We start from the raw sequence: 20,000 nt of genomic DNA, 5'->3' as shown, positions 1-20,000 counted from the left end.
CATTACCATTATTTTTTAATGATCATCATTAATTTTATTTCCATTATCATTAACATTATCATCATCATCCTTGTTGCTTTAAAAAATTATCATTATTCTTATCATTATCATGATTATAAGCATTGTCATTGTTATTATCATTACTATTACCATTATTAATACCATTCTTCTTATTTTTTATCATCATTATCATTACTAATTCTGCTACTATTATTATCATTATTGTTACCACTGTCATTGTTGTCATTACTATCATTTTCATTATCGTTACAATTATCATTATTATTATTATTATCATTGTCATTATCTATAATTTTTATTGCTATTATCATTATCATTCTTGTCATTACTATAATAATCGATATTATCATTATGCTTATTATTACTGTCATTGTATTGTAATTTTTTCTTTTTATCATTATTATCATTAATATTACTACTACTACCATTATTATCTTTATAATTGCTGTGTTAATCATTACAATTATTATTATCATTATTACCACGATCATTATTGTCACCACCATTGCTACTGTTATTATATTCTATCATCATTATGATTACAATCACATCATCATCATCAGCAGTAGCAATCATTTTCATCATCACTATTGTTATTGTCATTATCATCATCATCATCAATATCATCATTATTCTATTATTACTTTCTTATTATTAGAATTATCATTGTCATTATTATTATTATTATTTCCATTATTTAATTGCGAGAACATAGCCAATTAATCCACCATTGATATGCCACTGAATCGACTAATATGACAATAGAACACACGTTGAACTGTAATTAATATCATTCAAATATATTCCTAGATGTAATGAGGCTGTCTGCATTATTAATTCTTGTATTGTATATCTAGCAACAGGATTATTGACTCTGGTGTCTATACATTTTTTCCAAAGTTTGATGAATCTGTTTTCTACATATTGTTTTTACGTTCCCGTTATGCACTTAACCTAACGAATGAGACAAAAGACATATGGAGTTAGTAATTCAATATTTAGTTAATAATTTAATATTAAGTTAGTATTTAAGTTTATTAAATATTGCATGGATATATTTCAAAGTGATGTCAGGACATGATTAATTGTGCACTGTAGAAATCTGTAAGTGGTTCTGAGATACTGTTATATGGTCGGTTTGTTAAAATTGTGCCAGGCCCGACCCAATGAATTTTCATAAATACAGACGCAGAAATAAAGGCATATCTGTCTATATATCTGATAGATATACATTGAACTAACTATCTGTATGTCTAGACTGATAAATATGCATTTATTTCTTTATTTATGTGTGTCAATTATATGAATATTGTTTCGGTCGGGCCTAAAACAATTTTAACAAACCGACAAATAGTCCCCAATACTGCATTTCATTTGGATTCTTTCAAACGACATTTATAGTGTCAATTAAAAAAATCAACAGGGACCTAATTTCAAATATTTTCTTTTATTTCTTTTTTGATTGCGTCGAGGTATTGAAGAAAAAATAGGCATGTTTTTTTCTTTCTAATTGGACATTTGTTAGCAATAAAAGGTTACTCGAAGTGGGCCATATAAAAAGAGACAATTGCTGACGTCACATTGTGCACGATAATATATGAAATGTGCCTCTGACAGAGAAATTTTCCTTGTCATTTTTGTAAGAATGTATAAAGCTACTACTGGTGGGGATTTTAGGCAGTCCATTGCTGTTCTTCAATCATTATTTTTTAGTATTTCCAATCTTTCAATTTGTGTGTTTTTTCGCTAGTATCATGCAAGCCTTTTCATCTTCTTTCGTTCTTAGTAAGAAACAAATACCTAAGAATTGTCTTTGGAAAAATTGATACGACTGGATACGCTGACTAATGTAATATATATCTATATACAGACAAATAGATAGATAGGTATGTAGATGAAAAGACAGATATAGATGTATGTATACAGATATATTTAAATATATATATATAGATATGGATACAGACACACACACACACACATAAAATCATATAGGGAAAGAGAGAGAGAGAGACAGAGACAGAGACAGACAGACAGACAGACAGACAGAGAGAGAGAGAGAGATTCACACATATATGCATGAAGTCGGATCGAAAAGCATCTTACCTCTGTCTACAAATTATGCGTACAAAACTTACGTACTTAACTGGAGAAACCTTCATAACTTCTATAGCAAGCATCTCATGGCTCTCCACACACCAATTTGTCTTTCTTACCACTACCTTCTTCCTCGTCCTCGTCTTCTTCTTCTTCTTTTTCTTTCCCTTCCTGCTCCTCCCATTCTTCTTCTCCTTCTTTTTCTTCTTCATCTTCTCCTCCTCCTTCTTTTCCTTCTTCATCTTCCTCCTCCTTTTTCGTATTACTCCTCCTCTTTCTTCTTCTTCCTCTGTCTCCTCCTTCTCCCTCTTCTTCCTCCTCCTCCTTCTTCTTCCTCTTCGTCTCCTACTTCTTATCCTTCTTCAAGTTACATCATTGCATTTCCCTACAACTCGAATTGTGACTCTTTGGAGTTTAGAAGTAAATTACACAAAATAAAAATAAATAAATAAAATAACGAGGTAAATTATGTCCTCTGTGGTGAGAAGACCAAGTGAATCGAGAGTCACAGAGCCTGGAAAGTGGTAATAGTTTCCTAACAGAAGGTACACTTAATTCCTTCAAGCTGAGTAAAAAATACACTGCGAGCAATTTCACTTGAGAATCATCTTGCATAAACATAATCGCCCACTCTTCTCATCCACAGGGTTATTTTGATGATTGTTCTGTGAAAATATAACCATTAAAATGATCATTGTCCATCCTTTTTGAAAATTGAAAAGAGCAAAATGATCGACCATATTCACAAAGCATCCGGGACTTTTGTGACGTCATCAAAATAAACAGACGCCATGACACCACCTCGAGTTGCTACTGATCTAGCCTTTCCCATATAGGAATACATATGCGCATTCAAACACACATATATATATGTATGTGAATATATATATATATATATATATATATATATATATATATATATAATACATAATAATATGTATGCGTGTGTCTGCGAGCGCGTGTGTGTGTGCGTTTATCTATTGCATCGTGAATACATGCATGGAGCTTACATATTTATCACAGCTACAAGGACGGAATGTGCTTATATAAATTACATTTTGCACTTAAAATGTCTGTGTACTAAGTCTATAGTTTTAGTGTTCACTATTTATCAAAGAATCGTAAATAAATCCTTTTACAAGATACGACCAATGAAGAATATTCTATAACATGCAGAAAGGATATGGCATTCAGGAATATAACCTCATCACATAAATTCCAGTAACATGTTAGTGTTACACGGTTTACAAAGGTAGATCCATCCTGGTATGTATACTTATAAGTTAAGACTTATTATTTAACTTATGATTATATACTGATGACTTGAAGGTATATTGATTTTTTTTTTTTTTTTTTTTTTTTTTTTTTTAGAAGAAGAAACATTAAATGCATTTGGACGTGCTTGTACTTTCCACACATTCGGAGAACAAGTATTATATATCAGATTCTTAACATCACCCCTAGATACCTGATTATCACTGTTGATAAATCCCAAAAGTCCCTAATCTCTAGTGGGGAACTGAAATCTGATAAGGCCGAGTGCCCCTATTTCTTAAGCCGAGGTTCCAACGACCACACTCACTCGACCCGGGTCTCTCAGCCATCTATGGGGGGCGTCAGGTCAAGACTGGTTTCATAACGTTGACAATGGCGTTGCAACTGCGTAATAATGCTTAACAATCTTCAGTGAGACTCTAATTGACCACTGCTTCCGGGAAAAAAGGATCTAGGATCTGTGGAGAGGATTGACTCTCTTTCTTGGCTAATAGGACTATAATCCTGCCTCGAGTGTGGTCTCATTGTCAGATATAGCTAGTGGAACCGCAGCTTCATGAACGAACGCTGATTCTTTCCCTCGCTGAGACAACTTCACCATCCATGCATCACTTAACCGCCTCAAGTATACCAAACACGTCGCTAAGAAAGAAAACTTTGGTAACTCGGAATTTCGATGGGTAACTCGGGTATTTCGATGAGTGCAGCCATGGTCAGGTAGAAGACGAAGAAGAGAGCGGTGAGAATGGGGCAGACGATGCGACAGAGGGTATTCAACCTGGAAGCGAGGGCAGTGCGGCGGACCTGCAGCCTCTCAGATGCTCCTTTCCTCACCCACAGCAAGCAGCCAGGGGCGCTTTTCTGTTGGGAAGGTCGTAGAATTAGGTCTTACAGCCACAGTAATAATCCAGTAAGGAAAGTACGTGCACGAAAAAAATATGAAGTGTTCAGTGTGCAACGGTTACCAAGTGTGTACTTCAGTAGTGCACATCCTGAAACTTTTCAGATAATATGCTTGAGTCCCTTAAACCATTAGTATATTCCATATCGACGTTACATAATTATTTTGATCGTTGACTGCTGTAAATCACTCAGGTGTGCAACCAGGTACTCAAACAATAATCTTGGGTGAGTAGCTGCCGTACTTTCTATACTGGATAATAATGATGATAATGGCATTGATGGGGATGATGATGATGATCATGATGACAATGATGATAAAGATAATGATAATGAAGGTGATGATAAGAACGGTGATAGTGATAATAATGATGGTGATGATGATAATCATCAGCAGGATAAAAAATAATGATGACAATAACAACGATAATAACTTTTACTAGTGTTATTATCATTAAAATCAATATTATTATCAAAATCATTATTATCATTATCATTAGTATCATCATCATTATCATGATTATTAGTAGTAGTAGTAGCAGTAATTATAATAACAAAGACAATGATAATAATCATATTAAAAGTAATGATAATAACATCAATGATGATGATAATGATTATTGGTTAGCATTCATGCCTGCACAAAAAGTAACCTTTAGTCTCATTTAATTTTGATATTTATCAAGTTATTTATTCGTACATTTATTGATTATGTAGTCAAATAGCATTTAAAAGCAAATTACATCAAATTAACAAAATCGACTTTAAACAAGACAGCTTTAAGTCTATTGTTCATCTTAACACACATACACATGTACACACCAATGAACTGGGCTTGTTATCAACTGCCTATGCTATCAAGCTCTTACATAAAGGAATTAATAAACAACTGATCCCGTGCGCACTTCTGAAAATTTAAAGGTAATGGAATACAGACTCCGGCCAGTCTCGAAAAGGAATAGACTCTAGTGCATCCAGTCTCAGAAATGGAGAAACTGGCAACTCGTCCGTTCTCCGAATTGCCATTTACTTATTTTTTTAATTTATTTTTTCTTATCTATTATTATTTATTTTTATTTTTTTATTATTTATTTATTTATTCATCATTATTCGGCATTTATTTATTTATATATATATTTATTTATTTATTATTATATGTTTTTTAGCAATTGACTTTTATACGTATGTTTACGTATATCTGGTATTATTGGAGGTCATATACAACATACTTATTATTACCTAGATTTCTAATAAGAGTAATATAAAGTCTAGGGCAGGGGTTCCTATCCTAGGGCCCAGGAGGTTCCCAGGAGGGGGGGAGGGGGTGGCACGGGGTATTTTGGGGGCACTGAGTAATATGTTATGTTACCTACAGCACCTCCAAAAAATTCTCTCTCACTTATCAATAAACTGGAATTCTTGTCCTATAACTACTGACACCATTTCACTATTCTTAAAGTACTGTCACACGCACTTTTTCCGTCAGTTTTTGACAGTTTTCTGCGATTTTGTCAATTTTTGAGCGAATTGTCGATTCTCCAATCAGACGATAAAGATCGTTTCCGTCTGAAAACCTTTCCGTCAACTTTTTCAGCCGAAGTCAAATCAAGAGCTATAGTCGAGAATGTTTGTATTTATGTTAAATAAAATTGTCAAAAATTGACGGGAAAAGTGCTAGTGTGACACGGCCTTTTACTAGTAATAACTCAATTTGGAAAGATGAGATTTTTATACATTGGTAAGGGGCCTCAGAAGGAAAAAGGCTGAGAAACACTGGTCTAGGGTGTTTTCTTTTCCTTTGTAGCCTCTCTTCGAAGAAAGATAAGGTGATGATGACAACAAAAGTCAACATAAGAACACTAAGAAGAATTCCATATAAATTTGAGAGAGATGTTTAGAAATACAAAACGTGTACACACAGTGATGAGGTGTTAAGTGATTCGAATAAAAAGAAAGAACTGGTGAATCGGAGTGTTCCATTCTGCCACTTTTTCTTCCGTGGGACAGGACGCACGGCAATGTGTGTGTGTGTGCGTTTGTGTGTGCGTGTGTGTGTGTGTTCCATTACCCCAAAAATAAACACCAATACCATGCTTCACATTTCTTCCAGTACCGAGCATGTGCATTTAGAATCGACTTCAAAATCCCACAAGAGTAATTTGTCATTCTTTTTTTATCCTTAGCACCCTTAACCACTTTTTTTTTATCCTAATCACCCCTAACCACTGTTTATAATCCTAATCACCCTTAACCACTTTTTTATCCTAATCACCCTTAATCCCTTTTTAATCCTAATCACCCTTAAACCACTGCCTCTCACCTTGCACCAGTTGATGAAGGCAACAGTGACGACAACCAAGAAGAGGCTCGTGATGCAATACACAAACCAGATGTCCATCAACTTGAGGTAAGCGGTTTGGGGAATTGAGGCGCTCATCTGAAAAGGTAGAAATGGCATCGGTTTCCTTGTTTCTGTTTCTCGTTCTTGATCTTATTATCTCTTTCACTTTGTCTCTGTTTCTCTTTCTCTTTCTGTCTCTCTTTGTCTTTCTGTCTCTCTTTGTCTTTTTTTTCTCTCTTTAACTCTCTGGCTCTCTGTCGCTCTCTGGTTCTCTCTCTCTCTCTCTCTCTCTCTCTCTCTCTCTCTCTGTCTCTCTCTCTGGAACTATCTCTGTCTATTTATCTGTCCAGCTATTTTTTCTATTGAGAGATGAACATTGATGTGCAGGTCTATAAGAGAGAGAGAGAGAGAGAGAGAGAGAGAGAGAGAGAGAGAGAGAGAGAGAGACAGAGAGACAGACAGACAGACAGACATAGAGAGAGAGAGAGAGAGACAGACAGACAGACAGACAGACAGACAGACAGACAGACAGACAGACAGACAGACAGAGAGCGAGAGAGAGAGAGAGAGAGAAGGGGGGAAGAGAGTATGAAAGAGAACGAGGGAGAGAGAGAGAAGAGTCAAATATCCATTATTCTCAGGCAACACTCTCTCTTTTACGTTCTAGATCCAACGATTAATTCATCGATTACCATATATAGAGAGAGCTTAATAGCCTACATGTTCATCCTTAGACTTTTCTGCGTGTGTAAAAGGCCACAATTCTTTACTTATTGTAGGTAAAATTCGTACAGGTTTCCAGGGAAGGGGAGGGAGAGGGAGGGAGATAGCGAGGGCAAGGAAGTTATAAGGAAGGTGGGAGGGAGAAAAGGGGAGGTGGGGAGATATTGTAAAAGCAGGAAATAAATAGCAGATATTGCCCGCCTCTCTAGTGTATAAATATCCTTACATCCGTACCTGCGCCCTCCTTTCCCCTAACCTTCCCCACCACATCCCCTACCTTCTTCCCCCCCTCCCCACCTTTGTACTCTCCCCTCACCTCCTCCTTTCCCCTCTTGCCTCCCCCCTCCTTCCCCCCAGTCCTCCCACTCCCACCCCTTTCCCCCTTCCTTCCCCCACTCCCCACCTCTCCTTCTTCCCCCCCTCCTTACCCCACCCACCCCACTTTCCCCTCTTCCCCCACTCTTCCTCCTCCCCCTCCTCCCCCCACATTTCCCCTCACCCTCCCTCCTTTCCTTTCCCCCTTCCTTCCCCACTCTCCACCTTTCCCCTCTTGCCTCCCCTCCTCTCCTTTCCCCTCTCCTTCCCCTCTACCCCCTTCCCTTCTCTCCCCACCTTTCCCCTCCTCCTCCTCCCGCCTCCCACCTCACCCTCACCCACTCCCCCACCCTCACCCACCCTCACCCACCCTCTCCTCCCCTCACCCACTCCCCCACCCTCACCTCCACCCACTCCCACCTGCGTGAAGAAGGCGGCCTCGACCAGCAGCGCCGTCAGAGCCACCATGATCCGCTCGTTGAAGTCCTCGACGGGGAAGAAGAAGACGATGTACCCGATGACGACGATGATGAAGGTCGGGATGTACGTCGACGTGACGTAGAAGGTGGACAGGTTGCGGAACTTCATCGCTACGACCTGGCCGCTGTAGTTTCCCTGGGGGATGAGAGGACGTGGTTGTCAGGAGGGTGGGGTAGGGGGGATACTCTTGGTGTGTTTTCTCCTTTTTTTTTCTTTGTCTCTGGTTCTGTTTCTCTTTCTCTCTCTCTCTCTCTTAATCTTTCTCTCTCTCTCTCTCTCTCTCTCTCTCTCTCTCTCTCTCTCTCTCTCTCTCTCTCTCTCTCTCTCTCTCTCTCTCTCTCTCTCTCTCTTCTCTCTCTCTCTCTCTCTCTCTCTCTCTCTCTCTCTCTCTCTCTCTCTCTCTCTCTCTCTCTCTCCCTCTCTCTCTCTCCCTCTCTCTCTCTCCCTCTCTCCCTCTCTCTCCCTCCCCCTCTCTCCCTCTCCTCCCTCCCTCTCCCTCCCTCCCTCTCCTCTCCTCTCTCCCTCTCCTCTCTCCCTCTCCCTCTCCCTCTCCCTCTCTCTCTCCCTCTCCCTCCCTCCCTCTCCCTCCCTCCCTCCTTCTCCCTCCCTCCCTCCCTCCCTCCCTCCTTCTCCCTCCCTCCCTCCCTTCCTCCCTCCTTCTCCCTCCTTCTCCCTCTCCCTCCCTCCCTCCCTCCCTCTCCCTCTCCCTCTCTCCCTCTCCCTCTCCCTCCCTCCCTCTCCCTCCCTCCCTCTCCCTCCCTCCCTCTCCCTCCCTCCCTCTCCCTCTCCCTCTCTCCCTCTCTGCAACTACCTATCTCTGTCTTTTCATCTGTATAGCTATCTCTAGTTTCCCTATAAGGAGGGTATTAATTAAGAGGATTGTGTAGGAATTTCTACTCTGGATTATTGTTGATGAGTAAAGAAATAAACAAATGGTTTCTGAATACTTAATTTGCATTACTCTATACCACATTTACTTTGTCCTACAGTTATTATCGAGTTAATTAGTCAGTTTGGTATTAGCTGTTAGAGATGGTGGGAAAGGTGGAAATTTATTCTGTAATGAATACCACTATCTTTCCAATCAGTTATTCTATTCGACTAAAATCTTTTTTATTTTATTTTTTATATATAAAACTTTTTTCAATTTTTCTATTAGTTACTGTATTCGACTAAAAACTTTATTTTTTGGAATTTATTTCTTTATTTCTTTATCTATTTTATTTATTTTTACCTATTTATTATTTGTTTTATATAAAACTTCTTTTTTCAAGCTTTCTCTCAGTTATTCTATTCGACTAAAAACTATATATCTTTTCATCCATTTCTTCATTTCTTTATCTATTTTATTTATTTTCATATAATTTTTAAAAATCTTTCTCTCGGTTATTCTACTCGACTAAAAACTTTTTTTTATTCATTTCTTCATTTTATTGTCTATTTTATCTATTTATTATTTTTCATATATATATATATATATATATATATATATATATATATATATATATATATATATATATTCAATCTTTCTCTCAGTTATTCCAAAAACGTCACTCACCACATTCTCCGCCGTCATAACTTCCTCCTTCAGATAATACGCCATCAACTTCCTCTTCCCGATGTACTTGACGCCTGCTCCTTCAGGCACGAGAGCTATGTAGTCCTTCGTCAGTCCTCCCAACACCATGCCCTGAAAGATGTAGCCTTCAAGTAGTACCCTGATTTATACAGAAATATACAAGTACGTATGTAGAAAAGTATGAATGAGATTGGATATCTTTACATCAGGTGTATTTCAGAAATATACAAGAACAAATGTAGAGAAGTATGAATTAGAGTATCTTTTCAATACATGAGATGTATTTCAGGAATATAAGTTTTAATCACACGTCGACTTACCAGCTTGCATGTCTGTGTGTCAAAGGGGAAGGTTATGAGGTCGAACTGACATGAAGTTGTGACAGTGAGCTTCTGCACCAAAACCAGTGGGTTGTGCCGGCCTTCGAAAGTCTCATCTGCGAGTGAAAGTGAGAATCATAAAGTGTTAGAAATTTCGAAAGGGAGAGGTATGCGTTATGTGGAAAGGACTGATGGTAAAAAAATAAATAAATAAATAATAATAATAAAAATAATGAATGAAATAAAATAAAAAATGAATAACAATAATAATAATGGAAATAATAATAATACCAATAATAATAATATAATGGAAATAATAATAACAGTAATAATAATATAATGGAAATAATAATAATATAATGGAAATAATAATAATAATATAATGGAAATAATAATAATATAATGGAAATAATAATAACAACAATAATAATAATATAATGGAATTATAACAAAGATAACAAACTTCAAAATGTCTAATTCTTCCACAGATTTTGTTAGCTTAAAAAATATTTTGGGTTAAAGAATTGTTATATTGAAACTATAAACTATCTTCTAACAGTTTTAACGTATTTTGCAGTAAGTGATAAACAAATTATAACATTATTAAAGCCTTTGTCCGACCCTTCAAGATCAGTGACTTATTTATATGAATTGTGAGTTTATTGATTAAAGTTTGATTATATTATAAAAATGTGATCCCTTTTTCATAGAAAATCAAATCATTTTTTTGTTACAAGGTATACCATCAAAATAAGCAGTTTGTCGAAGAGAAAATACAAAGCCAATCATGCAGAAGGATATACATTTCTAATTATGTCATAGTCAGACCTTAAACTATACCTTCCCATAGTTTTTCGCTGTTGTCAGGCAAAGGGTCCGTGTTCCGCTGAGCCATGAGGAACCTGTGGCGCGTGATTACATTGCTCGTGGTCAAGGCGTCCCCGAAGAACTCCACTTTGGGCATCCACGGCTTTTGCTCCGTCAGGTGAATGATGTTCAACGAGCTGTCCGTCTTCAGGTGATTCAGCATCAGCCGAGGGTCCTTCCACGAGAACCGCACTTCGATCTCGCAGACGAAGTTGAAGCCCGTGAGGTCGAAGGCGCGCATCGACAGCATCAGGACATAGACGGACACGTTGACTGGGGTCGACAGGTGGAGGCGGGGTGGAGGCGACTTTTCATCATACATGGACGGAAAGAGGAGGAAGTCGCAAGAGACCTCGTCGGATTCGTCGAGGCAGTTGATTTCCTTGTTGCATCGCTGGTGGATGGGGATGCAGGTTCCGTCGTCGCAGGAGAACTGGCGCTCCTTGCACGAGGTCATTCTGAGCATGACTTCACGGCTGCCACAAGCATCATTGGTCACTGTCCAATTGTTAAGACCCACCGGGTAGTGGGTAGGGTATTTCAGAGTGAATGTTGCCTTTATGCTGGGGTTATCGAGGCGTGACAACTGCCAGTAGCCAAAATCAGAAGCCGAAGCATTTTCGGGGGGAAGATGTTTGGTCATGATGGAATAGTACACTCCGTTAAACACCGGTACACCTCTCACGTCAGAAAGGAAGTATTCATGGTCAAAGAGTGTCCTATCACACAGGCCACGCAGCTTTAAGAACGAGATTTTGTGAAAGTGGCAAACAGCACAGAATTCCATTGTACAACTTCTGGGTGCCCATTCACCTGAAGAAACAATGTCTTGGCTTCGTTTGAACGATGCACAGGCCTCAGAATCATCGAATGCTGTTTTGTGCCCGAAGTTAGCATAGGTGATGTTCCTTTGGTTTGCTTTGTCATACCAAAACCTCCCTGTCATGTGACGCTGAATTCCGATCCAAACGCTGCTGCAACTGTTGACGTGCGAAAGATATTGCTTATTAAGGGCTGTGTTTTCATTCTTATTCTCTGGTGCCTTCAGGGTGCTTCCGAGAACGTGGCAGAAATGAGAAGTCTGACTGAAGGTCCGCACCTCCGGAAATAAGATATTGTAGGGCATCTGTTTGCTGCAGAAGTGGTTATTGCTCCGTCTTTTTATTTCAACTTTGCTGTTTTCGAAATCCTCGGTCATCTCGGCAAAGGAAATGATAGGTATTGTAGAGACATGCGTAGGTTCGCATTTAGTGTAGTTTTCCATCCCGTCTTTAGAAAGGGTCTTATCGTAGAGGCCAAAGTCCACCAAGGACCCGGCCAAACTTTGGGTCCTGGTGAATCCTCCTCCAGGTCGATCCTGTTCCTGGCCAATGTATAACACACCCCCTCCACGTACACGAAGAGGATCAAGGATGTCGTGCTCGACTCCGAACTTGATTAACCCATCCTGAAGAACTTCATTTTTCCCACCAGCAAAATCCAAAGCCACGCAAATGGACGTCCAGCTGCGAAGTTCCAATTCCAACTTGACATTCCGTTCCCACTTGCGATTGCAGCATCTCATCATCATCTCTTTATTTCTGTAATCAAAGCCTGGCAAAATACTTGGGATTAAATTGATGCACAGTAAACCCCTTTAGTGTAGCTGAAGTTTACATAATGATTGTAAGACAGGATATCATACTGTGATTCTAGGGTTTTCATACAGTATATCAACAGTATAATATAATGAAAACCCAGCCTGCTACGAACGACCAACAACCCTCTCATTAGGTGTTATATTTACTCTACAAAATAAGCAATCACATCACTAAAAATAGGATATTTCAATTACTTTACAAAATAAGCAATCACATCACCAATAATAGGATGTTACAATTACCAATGTATAATTCGTCGTCGTGTTCAGGATGAGCGTAAGAAAGCACCATGATTTCATCCCGTGCTTGAGTGAGATACAAGCGGAAGCAGAAGGTTAGCTGCTCAAGATCTGGTATTTCGCCAAGGTACTTCAGGTAAGTGTCTGTAGAGGCTACTCCACTGCGCTGAAACGTTGCCATGGTAACAGCATTCTCTGACTCTAATTGTTCTAGAAATGATAATAAGTTCTAGCAATTCCTTGACATGTTTTCATATAATTTAAATTAAAGTAATTAAAGTCTTTGAAGTATAATAGAAATGATAATAAGCTCTAGCAATTCTTTGTCATGTTTCTATATGATTAAAAAAATAGTTTTTTTCCTTCAGTGTAATTAAAGTCTTTGAAGTATAGTAGAAATGATAATAAGCTATAGCAATTCTTTGACATGTTTCCATATGATTTTTTTAAATCTTATTTTTCTTCAGTGTAATTAAACTCTTTGAAGTATAATAGAAATGATAATAAGCTCTAGCAATCCATTCATATGTTTTCATATAATTAAAAAAAAAAAACAAATTTTCCTTCAGTGTAATTAAAGTCTTTGAAGTATAGTATACAGCAATAGCCAATAAACCATTAAACCATGACCTTACCTTGTTCATATTGACCATCGACACGGGGACAACAACTGAACAGGGAGAAGATGGTCACACAATATAACACAGCTCCAGTTTGCCTTCTGAGATTCCCTGGTGTTTCCTCGAGTGATTTCTTCCGCTGAAATTTGCTTGTGACTCTATGCTTGTACAGCGCAGAGAAGAGGAAGAACCTGAATGATGTTTGGTCCAGTCTGGTATCGCAAAAAGGAAAAAAGTATGTGAGATTTAAATGCGTTATAACATTGGGTAGTAATGGCAGTGTAAAGGGGAGCAATAGAAGGGAACATTATTCGTGTGTGTGTGTGTGCGTGTGTGTGTGTGTGTGTGTGTGTGTGTGTGTGTGTGTGTGTGTGTGTGTGTGTGTGAGTGAGTGTGAGTGAGTGAGTGAGTGAGTGAGTGAGAGATTGTCTATGCGTGTTTAATTGAATGTCTACATATCTATATCAAAAGCAACCAGAGACTGTAACTGATCTATTGACATTCTTAACATAATTCAAACTGACCTAGCTCCATGCGATTTAACAATGAGCTACCATGCATGAAAGGAAAAAGGGATAAAAATAGTGCATATGAATGAGCCTGTGAAACTTATCTCTTGGAAAAGCTAATGAAGAAAGCCCCATCAAGATGACAATTCTTATTATACTCTTATTAAATTGCATTTCCTTCACCAAGCATTCTTACGATAGAACGACTATCAAAGACTCTGTTTGAATGTCAAATGTGCAATTAAGCTGTAATTTGTATGCAATATCCATCAACATACAGGCAGTATATATTCATGTCCAAATACAGAAATATGGGACAGAATATTGAATTTTATATTTTTGCTTATTTGAAGTGCGTGCATTAAACCAGACTGGACCGTATTTAAGTTAAAAACAACATGATTTAAACACAGGTAAGGGTGAATAATCATATGACTGACAACTGCAGATTTAGCAACCTTAGGTTGCTTTTCTTTTGTTACATACACAATAGCTTGAAGGATGCTTAGGTTGGACAATGCATGGGTCGGACTCTATAGGTTGGGTAATACATGTGATATACATTCCCTTGGCTACATAGTGCAATTGTTGAACGTGGCATAGGTAGAACACTGTAAGCTGGAATCTTGGGATAAAAAAAGAAAAAAAAAAACACGCAGGTTGGACACCCTAATTTAAATGCTACAAGGGTTCAGGCATTCCTTATATTGGACATTATAAGTTTAGGACATTCCTGAGACTAAACACTGCCTGTTGTTTTTTACTCCAAACGGCAAAAGCTGTTTGCTAGTTAGCTTGGACACCACACAAGTTGGGCATTACAAAAGCTGGACTCTTTAACAGCTCCGAAACTGCCCAAACTGTGCATTACAAAAGAGAAACAAAAAGTTGGACTCAAGGAAAGCAGGACATTACAGAAAGTTAGACACCACCAAATTTAAACGCTGCATAAGTTAGACATTATACCAGGACACCTCAGAAGTTAGACACCAGAAGATAAGAAATTTGAACATCAGGACACCACAGAAATTAGACATTCCATAGATTGTGCGCTATACAAATTACACAGTGCAAAAGTGCAGAGAGAGCAATTATCACCTATGTCTTCCTCTTCGCTGTTTTGAAGATTTATTTCATAATAATCTTACCTTCTTCATATTGGCACACTGTTCATATGTTTGTCCATCTGGTCACATATTTGAAGACTTTATCATTATTATCTTTACCTTTGTTATCATTTTAAAAGGAATAATCATATGCTAATAGAAATAATGCCAATAATTCCTACAATATCTGTAGGAATGACAACAATGATAATGTTGATGATTATTGTTATTGATGATTAGAATTTAGATTGCTGATATTGAAATAATTATATTATGGTTATTAATATTATCATTATTATCATAAATGTTATTATAACAATCATTATTATTATTATCATTATTATTATTGTTACTACTAATAACAATGAAAATATCATTATTATCATTACCATCATCGTCATTGTTATTATCATCATCACCATTATCATCATCATATTTTAATTCATTATCATTATCATTGCATATCTTTATTATCATAATCATTATCCTCATTGGCAACCGCAGTGGAGGGCGTAGCTGGAGAAGAGAAGGCCAATCAGCGCGTGAGTACAGTTTGAATCCTGACCAATCAGGGCCCGAGGTGGGAGGGGCGTCCACTCGGGGTAACGGTGGCCATCAACCGAAAACCGTTAGAATTTTTATATTATCATTATTATTATCGTTATAATTGTCGTTATCACTATCATTACTACTATTGTTATTACTATCAGCATTTTATATTATAATCAAAGTATATTATAATCGTATTATATTCTAATAAAAAATATATTATAATCAAATTAATATCAACATTGTATATTATTATTATTATTATTGTTATTATTATTTAAATCATCATTATCATTATCCTTTTATCATTATTATTATCATTATCATTTTAGCATTATTATTATCATTATCATTATAACTATAACTATTGCTACTATCATAAGTAATACTATTATTATCCTTATCTTATCTTATAATCATTACTATTATAATTATTTTTTTATATTTTACTTCATGAAAACAATTATAACTCCTCTTCATAAGGCACATGTTAAACTAAGATTCACAATTTAGACTTTATTACGTAATGACATTTGATACAAGAAATAATGACATGACAAATCCTATAATATTCCCGAGTTCAATTAGCATCAGTTAAAATACATTTAGACCCTGTTCAGACGAGCGACTGCTAGAAGCGCGACTGCCAGGTCAATGGTAGTGAATAGGAGCGCACACACTAGTGGCTATTCACTTCCATTGACCTGGCAGTCGCGCTTCTAGCAGTCGCGCCACTTAAGTTGCTCGTGTGGACAGGGTCTTAATAACGCTTTTGATGTAGCACGAGTAACAAGCACTTAACAATGGGTAATTAGGGATCAGGTACAATACCAGTTTTGATCACGTGTCCGTCCTTTTTCTTTCTTCGTCTTCTAATTTCTTTTCTTCTTCGTCTTCTTCTTTTCTTCTTCTCTTCTTCTTCTTCTCCTTCGTCTTCTTCCTCTTCCTCTTCTTTTCTTCTTCATCAACCTTCTTTACTTCTTTTTTCTTTTCTTTTTCTTCTTTTTTTCTTTTTCTTCTTTTTCTTTACTTCTTTTTCTTCGTCTTCTTTTCTTCTTCCTCTTCTTCTTCCACTTCTTCTTCTCCTTTTTCTTCTACCTCTTTTGATACTATGACCGATATTGTATTATTATTACCGTAATGAACTGTTCATAATTTCAATGTTCTTCAAGCCCTCGTATCATTAATTCAATTAATTCCTTTTTCTAACTTTGACAGTATATCATTATGGTTATTATTACCTTTACTTGAAGCTGTTATCAAATAATTTGAGAAGTAAATAGCTTTATTTAATTGTAATTTTATCAGTGTTTACGAAAATAAAACTGAACGATAGGTTTTTCCAAATTAAGCTCATATTTTTTTTCTAATGATAAAAAATATATAAATATACAAAAATATAAAAAGGAAGATTGGAACGTAAAAGGTCATACTAACCTTTAAAATTTATTAAACAATTGGAAACTGGGCGAAGGTCATTGACTCTCTGTCTATCATTTGCTGTTACCTTGTACAGCAATTGTCAGACAGCATCTTCAATCGTTATTGTTATCGTTATCATTATTATCAGTATTATTATTATTATTATTAGCCTTACCATTGTTATTATTAGTATCATAACTATCATCGTTATCAATATTATCATTAGCATTATTTTTAATCATCATTATCAATATCAATATCTTTATCATTATCACTATCATCATCACTACTATTCCTATCATCATAGCTATTATTATTATTATTATTATTATTATTATATAGATATTTTATAGATATATGGATATGATGATTCATTTTCGCGATTGGCAGTTGTCATCATCATCGTTATTATTATTTTTATGATAATGATAATAATATTCATTGATGTTGATGATGTTATTATGATTATTAATAATATCAATAAACAAAAATGATAATAAAAATAACGATTATAAGAATATTGATAATAAATGTAGTAATGGAATCTGTTATACTAATAGTAATGATTGCATTGATGATAATGACAATAATGATGATAATATTCATGATAAAAATAACAATAAAAATAATATTGATAATGATGATGATAATGATAGTAACAGTAATATAATAAATAATAATAATTATTATTATTCATTATAATGATGATGATAAGCATCATCATATAAACGATAACAATAATGAAAATGATAATATGATAATGGTCGTGATAATAAAAAAATAAAAGGGTAATATTTATAAAGATAATGATGATAATTATAATAATAGTAATAATAATTATTATAATACCGATAATAATGATTATGATAATGATAATGTTAATAATAATGATAACTATTACGACTAGAAAAGAATAATAATAATGTGGTTAAGCATCCTGCACTTTTAATTTCTAATTTTATTTCATGAATTACTGGGATGTGCCTTTTTTCTCTTTTTTTTGGGCGCGATTTTAATTGATTTCTGACTGGAACTTTAAGAGATCAGAGACGGGATATGGATTTCTTTTTAAATCCTGTATATATACGTTCTTTTTAATAGATATTAAGAATGCTATCGATTATAAGTGCTATATCAATGATTGGCGTACTGGCCTCAACGTTAAAAATCGATGCCAAAATTCATAAGGCAGAGCAAAGATTTATTCAGTGAAAACGTAGTAATTTCATTTCAAAATAAGTGGAATCTTTTAAAATAATATCGATATATAAGAGGATTTTCCACACTACCATATCCTAATTCATAGAAATAAACATTCACTTCATGATGAGTGGAATCTTCTAAAATACTCTCGATATATAAGAGGATTTTCCATACTACCAAATTCTAACTTGGTAGTATGGAAATGGAAATAGAAATAAACATTGCTATATTACCTTATCCCTAATGTGCTACTGTTCACAGAGGATCTAAACACACAACAGGAAAATTAAGGTAATATACAATACAGGCAATATTGGTGTGTGAGGAATATATATGAGCAACTTTGAGATCTGCGGACGTCTTAGCTACACAGGATCTCAAAGCACTGTACTTGTGCCTATCAGGTGCATTATTTACATAGATGTGTGGTGGTTGGTGGTTAATGCTTCTAACAGAATGTGCTAGATATCAAAGATCGTATAGCACTATGTTACTGTGGTGAAAGGGGTTTAAAGGAGTTCTTTATTAGAGCAAAATGTCTCAGATCACACGGTTCTTATGGCAAAATAGCTGTGAGGTCAGAATGAGGATCTATGTTAAAAGATACAAAGACTTACGTATACAGAAGAACTTTCGTGTTCAAAATGATTTCAAATAAACTAAGACTTCTCTGATATCCAGGACCTCAAGATCAATCAGACTGATTGCTCTGATTTCGGGATCATTGAAGTTGTTGATTAGCTGGTGTCTGAAGTCTTATAACGTTTGATTAGATGATATTAGAGACTCCTTGACCTTACATTCAATGACTTGCCTCAACAGTAGACTCAAAGCACCAATCGACCAGAGATTATAATAGTTTCCACCCAGCTGCTTAGAACGCTGAACCGTAAATCAATCAAGAATGAAATCAGATTAAGAATGGAAGAAAAAGCATCACCAAACTGCCTCGTTCTGGGGGGACTCTTTCCGGTACGAAGCAGAACCTAAGTGAGCTTAACCCTGGAGGAGAATCACTTGGAAAAGAAACTCTGGTAACTCGGAATTTCGATGGGTAACTCAGGTATTTCGATGAGTGCGGCCATGGTCAGATAGAAGATGAAGAAGAGAGCGGTCAGGATAGGACACACGATGCGACAAAGGATATTCAACCTGGAAGCGAGGGCGGCGCGGCGGGACGCAAGCCTGCCTTGGGACTTGACTTCGTGCTTCCTCAACCACAGCAAGAAAGAAGGGGCGCATTTCTGTAGGAGTAGAGAATACGTAATTAGAATTTATCAGTAAATAAAACTCATTCAAACGAGGTCTAGCTAACCTATTTATCACAGGACATCTCACGTGGTAATTCCATAACCTTGAACCATAATATACTTTCATTCATCTCAAGTATTTCCAAATGAATGGTAATTCTATAACCTTAAACCATAATATACTTTCATTCATCTCAAGTATTTCGAAATGAATGGTAATTCTATAACCTCTAACAAACCATAGACTGCTTTTATTTCAACACGAGTTATGGATTCCCACCTTGCACCAGTTGATGAAGGCAACAGTAACGACAACCAAGAAGAGGCTCGTGATGCAATACACAAACCAGATGTCCACCAGCTTGAGGTAAGCCGTCTGGGGAATCGAGGCGCTCATCTGGAGGTATAAATAAAATTGGTTTTTATTTTCTCTCTTTGTTGAGAGGCGGATAGAGATGGATAGACTAACAGCGAGAAAGAGAGAGGTTTATATACATTCATACACACTAAATACATAAAGTTAAGGTACAAACATACACCAGCACAA

General features: G+C 36.4%; 2 protein-coding genes across 2 annotated transcripts in view; both read right to left on the bottom strand.

Moving 5' to 3' along the window:
• Positions 1-3,558: 3,558 nt before the first annotated feature.
• On the bottom strand, positions 3,559-12,976 carry LOC138860823 (uncharacterized). Its single transcript, XM_070119169.1, has 7 exons — positions 12,798-12,976; positions 10,889-12,508; positions 10,049-10,164; positions 9,708-9,839; positions 8,090-8,284; positions 6,611-6,727; positions 3,559-4,251 (listed from the first exon to the last, which is right to left on the bottom strand). The coding sequence occupies exons 1-7, from the start codon at positions 12,973-12,975 to the stop codon at positions 4,033-4,035; spliced, it is 2,577 nt and encodes an 858-aa protein (XP_069975270.1). The 5' UTR covers position 12,976; the 3' UTR covers positions 3,559-4,032.
• A 6,177-nt stretch (positions 12,977-19,153) lies between these two features.
• Positions 19,154-20,000, bottom strand: part of LOC138860740 (uncharacterized) — an 18,265-nt gene continuing 17,418 nt past the window's right edge. The window contains exons 8-9 of the mRNA XM_070118930.1: positions 19,734-19,850; positions 19,154-19,447 (exon numbers count right to left, since the gene is read on the bottom strand). Coding sequence (XP_069975031.1) covers positions 19,217-19,447; positions 19,734-19,850 — 348 coding nt within the window. The 3' untranslated portion in view covers positions 19,154-19,216. The remainder of the gene's footprint in view (positions 19,448-19,733; positions 19,851-20,000) is intronic.

This window comes from Penaeus vannamei, chromosome 43 (assembly GCF_042767895.1).
Source record: "Penaeus vannamei isolate JL-2024 chromosome 43, ASM4276789v1, whole genome shotgun sequence".
NCBI classification, from domain to species: Eukaryota; Metazoa; Arthropoda; class Malacostraca; order Decapoda; family Penaeidae; genus Penaeus; species Penaeus vannamei.
This window is presented reverse-complemented; position numbering and strand designations above follow the sequence as displayed.

Coding starts and splice junctions, on each gene's coding strand:
- LOC138860823 (XM_070119169.1), bottom strand. CDS start 12,975: ATGGCAACGTTTCAGCGCAGTGGAGTAGCCTCTACAGACACTTACCTG. Junction 6,728..8,089: donor AGGCCGCCTTCTTCACGCAG/GTGGGAGTGGGT, acceptor CTACCTTTTCAG/ATGAGCGCCTCAATTCCCCA. Junction 4,252..6,610: donor CCTTCATCAACTGGTGCAAG/GTGAGAGGCAGT, acceptor CCTTCCCAACAG/AAAAGCGCCCCTGGCTGCTT.